Raw genomic sequence first — 6020 nt, 5'->3', positions numbered from 1 at the left:
TGAATCATGCAGAATTTCAACGTATCAACCTAAATATACAGTGGAGACTATTGGTATTTATCATGTTTAGGAGAATGCTTTAACAACAAAAATAACAGGAACTAGCTGTATTTCTAACCAGTTAATGTGCTGATTACTTAAAGGCAGACGCTCATCACAAAGAGGTGTGTTTAACTTCAAGACAAACAACCTGAACTACTGTCTCATCAGTCTGCCTATCTCTTCTCTGCTCTGTCAACAGGTGACTCTTCATGCTTGCAACCCAGCCAGTATTTTGCAATGGATCGTGGGTAAGGAGGCTTGGCAAAGTCCACGCGTTTCGTCTGCAGATCCACCCTGTAGTATTTATCTGGGATCATAAGCAAACAAACACACAAATCAAGAGATTGTTAAGGGAAGAAGTTTCTGAATGTTTTGTACTGATTTTATGCCTATTTCTGCACGTAAGGTGCAAGCATACATACCTTTCTTGAAAAAATAGACATTTTGAACAGGCACGCTCTTGTACTGTTCCGTGGGGCTGTCGGTGATGTCGGTGATGTCACTGTAGTCACTGTAGTCACTGTAGTCACCGAACCAATCATAACTCCACAAATCCTCCAGGAAGATGGAGCGGCTCTGCCTGCCCCGCTTTCTGCTCCTCCTGCCGGGCCTCCTCCTCCGATTGGTCCGCCTCCTCGTTGGCGGAGAGGGAGGAGGAGAGGGCGTGGCTTTGGGGCTGAGGTAGACGCGTCCCACCATGGCAGCATCTACAGGCGGCCTGATGCCCACCCAGTCCCTACTGATGAAACGAGGGCCTTTGTGGTGACCGCCAACTGAATAAGGAGGAAGGAGGTGGAAAAAGAAAGAGAGATAGAGAGAGAGGATGATGAGAGAGACAGAGAGGGAGGGAGAGGGAGAGAAAGAGAGGGTGAGAGATATTTTTGAAACAGGTTTGCACTTATTAACTATGCAATGTAGCTATGCATGCAGATTGTGTAGTAAATAAGAAATGAGAGATGATTAGTGACACACACATAAATACTAAAACACGCACACACACACACACACACACACACACACACACACACACACACACACAGAGCTGAGTCTTACAGGAGCCCCCAAAGAGCTGTGTGAAGAGATCCTCCCATGTCTGGTCACAGTAGAGGTCTGTGTAGCGTGTGAACAGCACAGACGGGGAGGAGCGGGTCATGCGCACACACTCCTCATGGGAAGGCTGGTGCTTGAACTCATACTGGTAATACTGGTCCCCTGAATAGAGAAACAAGCAGAAAAATAGTCTAGCTCTTGGCTGCTCAAAGTAGGTCCCACAGACCAAGTTTGTCCCTCTATGAAATGAAACGCTTTACAATCCAGATTCATTCACATCTGTCTTACATAACACTGAAACTCTCTAGATGATCAATGTCCAATAAATGCCCAGTAGGATTATTTTTGGACTGATGCTTCCTGCCCATGTTACATTTTGCCCATTAATGCTCAATGCCAAAATGTTTGGGCTTCCTGGTCTAGCTAATATACTAATATATAGATAATATAGCATTTTTATATACCATACCATGCTTAAGCTTTCCTCAGTCCATCATTGTGGTTAGCCAGTGTGTATATGCTTGTCTGATCAGTAAAAAAGGAATGGTAAAAAGACAAGAAAAGGTCAATTTCAAATACTGAAACATATAAAAACATCCATACGCAATACCTTTGAAAAAGTAGACCTTCTCTTTGCCGTGGTGGCCTGGCGCTGGTATGGCGAACGCTGCGTCGACGTCATCTGGAACTTTGTCAAAGCCGACTGAAATGTCCCGAGGGTAGTCCTCGTCCAAGACATCGTCTTCAAACCTCCAGTACTTATTCCCCTGGTAGAAGATAAACCCAAAACCCAAAGCAGTGAGGCATGATGGTGTCACTAATGATGCTCATGCCTAGTTCATAAAATGGAACAATGTTTAAGTTATGATACATACATTTTATTCCTATGGTCAGCCCACTCAGTATTTGTGAGCATGAAAATCTCTCTACTCCATAGACAGTGAATGGGAGACTAATTTTGTGGACCACAATTATGAACCAGGAAATGTAATTTTATCCTCAGAAAATCCCTGCGGTCGTCTCCAAGTTGCGTTTACCCTCTTTGCTAATGCATTCTCTGTAAGGCAGCACCAGGTTTTATAAATTAAGGCCTGTTTTTCCTTAGCTCTTTGGTTACTGGATTCCTGTTTAGCAATATTGATTGGCCTGTCCTAAATTGAGTTGTGTCCCCCTGTAAATACAAGTCCTGTAGCCTCCTGTAGCTTGATAAAGACACTCACTGTTCTCCCAATTGAAAGTGCATTCCAGAAATACAGAGTGCATTACTTCACTGCAGAGGTGGGGACTCGAGTCAGACTCCAGTCACAATTTTAATTGATGTGATGCATGAGGAGAATACCTGAGACTCGACTTAACTTGTACTTTGACGACTTGAAAATGTTTCTAAAGTCTTGACAAAAGTGTCTTGTGTTTGTGTAAATGACGTAGATTGAAGGTTATGATTAAGATATTGAATTTAAATTCAGTATCTTCAGGTTCTGAACTTGCATGGAATGAGTGAATTTATTGAAGTTGAAACTGATTATAGAAACAAACTCATGATGCATATTGCACTGAAAAGTCCTAGATATTTAGTTTTCTTTAATATATTAAATTGACACTGGACTCTTGATTTGTTCTGACTTGACTTGGTGTTCTACATTTAGACTTGAGACTTGACATTATTGACATGGACTTGACTTGGACTTGACTTGGTAATCTACATTTAGACTTGGGATTCGGTCACACCTCTGCTTCACTGTGATCCACAACTGAATTCCAAAAGCCTCGGCTCGGCTCTGGTCTGGTCTGTAGAAAGACAGAGATGGTACCTTGAAGATGTAGGTTTTGCCCTGGCAGTTGATGCGTGTGAAGGCAGCGTCGATGGGGCCAGAGATTCCCCACACGTCCCTGATGAGTTTGGGGTAACCAGGAAGAATGGAGCTGTCATCCAGTTCAAAGAAATATTCACCTGGGAAGAAAAGCAGAGCATGAATTATGATAAGACCTAAGGCTAATTCCCATAATGAAACATATGCAGAGACCGAGAAAAGGCATGGAAGGAGAGAATAGAAGTAATAGCTGACTGAGTACAGCAAGGGTAATGTTGGTGACCAATAACAAAACATATCGCTGTTGCCGTGTGAAAACCTCATTACTCCATTTTTGGTGATTCACATGTTTTAACTTCAGCTGAATGATCACATGGGTTGAAACAATTCTTGGTCATATGAAACCCTTTCAAAACCCCATTGGATAAAGTAAAAAAAAAAAACATGGTGGTCAAGCTAAAAACAAGGCTGTTTTTATAATATCTGAAAGTTGACATTTTGGAGCTATGTGGTGGTTTTATGGACAGAAATGCACCAAATGCTTGACTGAAATAAGCCATGCACCTCACTTCATGGTCAAGTCAGCCTGCCAGTTTTTGCCAACCAGCCTGCAGGCCTGCTCACCCATTGCTGTCTCAACTATGGGAGTTTTTTGGGTCAGCTGAAAAAAAAAGGGGTAATGGAAAACTATTCTCCAGAAGCCACAGTTAGAGAAATGCAGGAAACATACAAAAGCAGACACATGGAGACAGTGGAACAGATCCTGGATAGGCCGTACCTCTGAATGCATAGATCGACCCATTCTTCAGCTGCAGGAAAGCATCAAAAGGCCGAGCGCTGCAGGGGAGCGCGTCGGGGTCTGTGGGTGGGGTGGGGCCCTGTGTGGTGGTGGGTGGGGGGGGGCCCTGTGTGGTGGTGGATGGGGGGGAGGCGGTGGTGGGTGCTGTAGTCGGTGCGAGAGTTGCAGTAGGAATACTGTCGGGAATTGTCACTGCTGCGTCTATTTCCTCTGGTGCATCAAAAGTGTCCCCACGAGCGACTGAGGGAGAGAGGGAGGAGCTTAATGTCACATAGGAGTTTCTGTCACATGGAAATGTTTCTGATTTAGATTCTGCCTGACAAAGCCAAGGAGCAGTAACTGTGTAGTGAAACAGAAAAAAAAGAGTTTATCTTCTGTCCCGACAAAAGCATCGCTGGAACTATGGAAGCCCATTCCCGCCACTCCCGCCAATAAAATAAAAAACAACTCAATTGTGAATTTTTTTCTTGCAATTGTGACTTTATTTCTCAGAATTCTGACTTTATTTCTCAGAAGTCTGACTTTATATCTCGGAATTCAGACGTTTTTTCACGATTCTGAGTTTATATCTTGGAATTCTGAATTCTCAGAATTTTTTTCTCTCGCAAAAAAATAATAATTCTGAGATAAAAAGTCTGAATTGTGAGAAAAAAAGTCAGAATTCTGAGAAATAAAGTCACAATTGCGAGAAAAAAAACTCACAATTGAGTCGTTTTTTATTTTATTTTATTTTTTAAATTTTATTGAGTGATGGGAATGGGCTTCCATATGGAAGTAGACTTAATAGCATTTATAATAATAATAATAATAATAATAATAATAATAATAATAATAATAATGATAATGATAATAATGATACAAAATTTTATATAGCACTTTTCTTCACAAAGTTACAAAGTGCTTAACACCAAAAGATTAAAATAATGACATAATGCAAAAATAAACTAAACAATAAAAGCTAACAGAGAAGGAGAATAAAACATTTAAAAAGTGAGTTTAAAAAAAGTATGTTTTCAATTGTGATTGAAGAGCAGCCCTTCTAATATTCTCAGGCAAGCCGTTCCATAACTTGGGGGCTCTCACCGCAAAAGTATTATTAAAATGATTAACTATTATTAAAAGTATTATGAGTATTAGTTTTTGTCAATATTAAATCTAAACCCTACTCATGATATTTGACTTTTACAAAACATACAAAAAGTAGTTACATTTGTTTGCTTTTATAGGCAAGGACCCTAAACAAGCAAGACTTTAGTTAATTAAAATACCCAAATTTGTATTCATTGGAATAGTGATATTTATATTACTGACTTTTCTTTGGGCAGGTACTGTCAAAGTCTCCACAGCAGCTTCCATAGTACACACACATGGAGTCACACTGACATTTTTTCTGGGGGTTGAAGGTGCCGCAGCGACCCACACAGGACTCTGTGGAAATGCAGTTAGTTGTGTCAGTGTGAAGCAAAATGCACTGGTGAGGTGGTACAGTGCTTGGAGAAGTGAGTGTATTCTGGCTGAGAAATGACTTGGTCAGACTTTACCATTCAGTACATGTGAATGATAATTTGATGAAAAAGGTGAGTATACTATTCATGTACCAGAGCGGTTGGTATATCCCCAGAATAGTTTGTGCGTGTGTGTGTGTGTGTGTGTGTGTGTGTGTGTGTTTGTGCATATGAGTCTTAAAATGGAGGATTGCGATGCTACATTTACTGGTTTTCAGGAATTGGGAGCCAAAACATTTGATAAACACTTGACAACACTACTGTACAGATGATAGTGCACTGTATGGACAACAATGGCATTCTTCTTCATTCTGATACAAAATCAAATGCCAGTGTTACACATGAAGTTCAGGTCTACCATTAGAAATTAGAGGAAAAAGTGCAATTACTATGAAAGAAAGGAGTGATACAATTTAGTCTTTGACACTTGACGTTCAACTTTTCAGGTTATTTTTTGGATTCAACATGCCCTTATAATGTTTTCTGAGCTACAGTCATAGAGCTCAAATGATTAGTTAAATTAGAAAAGAGAGCTTGAAGGACTTACCCTCTGCAGCAAAGGTGGTGGCCAACGCTAGGATGAAGGCCAGCAGAACCACTGCTGGCTTCATGTCGTCTCACTTGAAACAATATTCCACCTTTGATACGAAAAAACAGTAAGAGATAAGCTAAATGTGTAGAAGTTATATTCAGTAGAGAATCATGTCCTGCTCTGCCTGTCTACACCAGTGAACTAGATAGATAGATAGATTCTGGATGCAGAACCGTGTGCAGATGATCAATAGATATTTACCAGAAGCCGTTGACCCCTGG

At 40.9% G+C, this 6020-nt stretch overlaps 1 protein-coding gene across 1 annotated transcript; it reads right to left on the bottom strand.

Annotated features, from left to right (window-relative positions):
- Positions 1–215: 215 nt before the first annotated feature.
- Positions 216–5818, bottom strand: vtnb (vitronectin b). The gene is made up of 8 exons (XM_071542775.1): positions 5755–5818; positions 5014–5130; positions 3682–3942; positions 2904–3043; positions 1703–1859; positions 1096–1254; positions 465–815; positions 216–349 (listed from the first exon to the last, which is right to left on the bottom strand). Exons 1-8 carry the CDS (start codon positions 5816–5818, stop codon positions 216–218), a joined length of 1383 nt encoding a protein of 460 aa, XP_071398876.1.
- Positions 5819–6020: the final 202 nt, after the last annotated feature.

The sequence above is a fragment of the Centroberyx affinis genome, unplaced genomic scaffold, assembly GCF_046629955.1.
Source record: "Centroberyx affinis isolate AG114_WGS23_722 - 3 ecotype Tasmania unplaced genomic scaffold, CSIRO-AGI_Caff_v1 ptg004178l_1, whole genome shotgun sequence".
Classification (NCBI taxonomy): domain Eukaryota; kingdom Metazoa; phylum Chordata; class Actinopteri; order Beryciformes; family Berycidae; genus Centroberyx; species Centroberyx affinis.
Note: the sequence above shows the minus strand (reverse complement) of the source record. Positions and strands in the feature narration are given on the sequence as shown.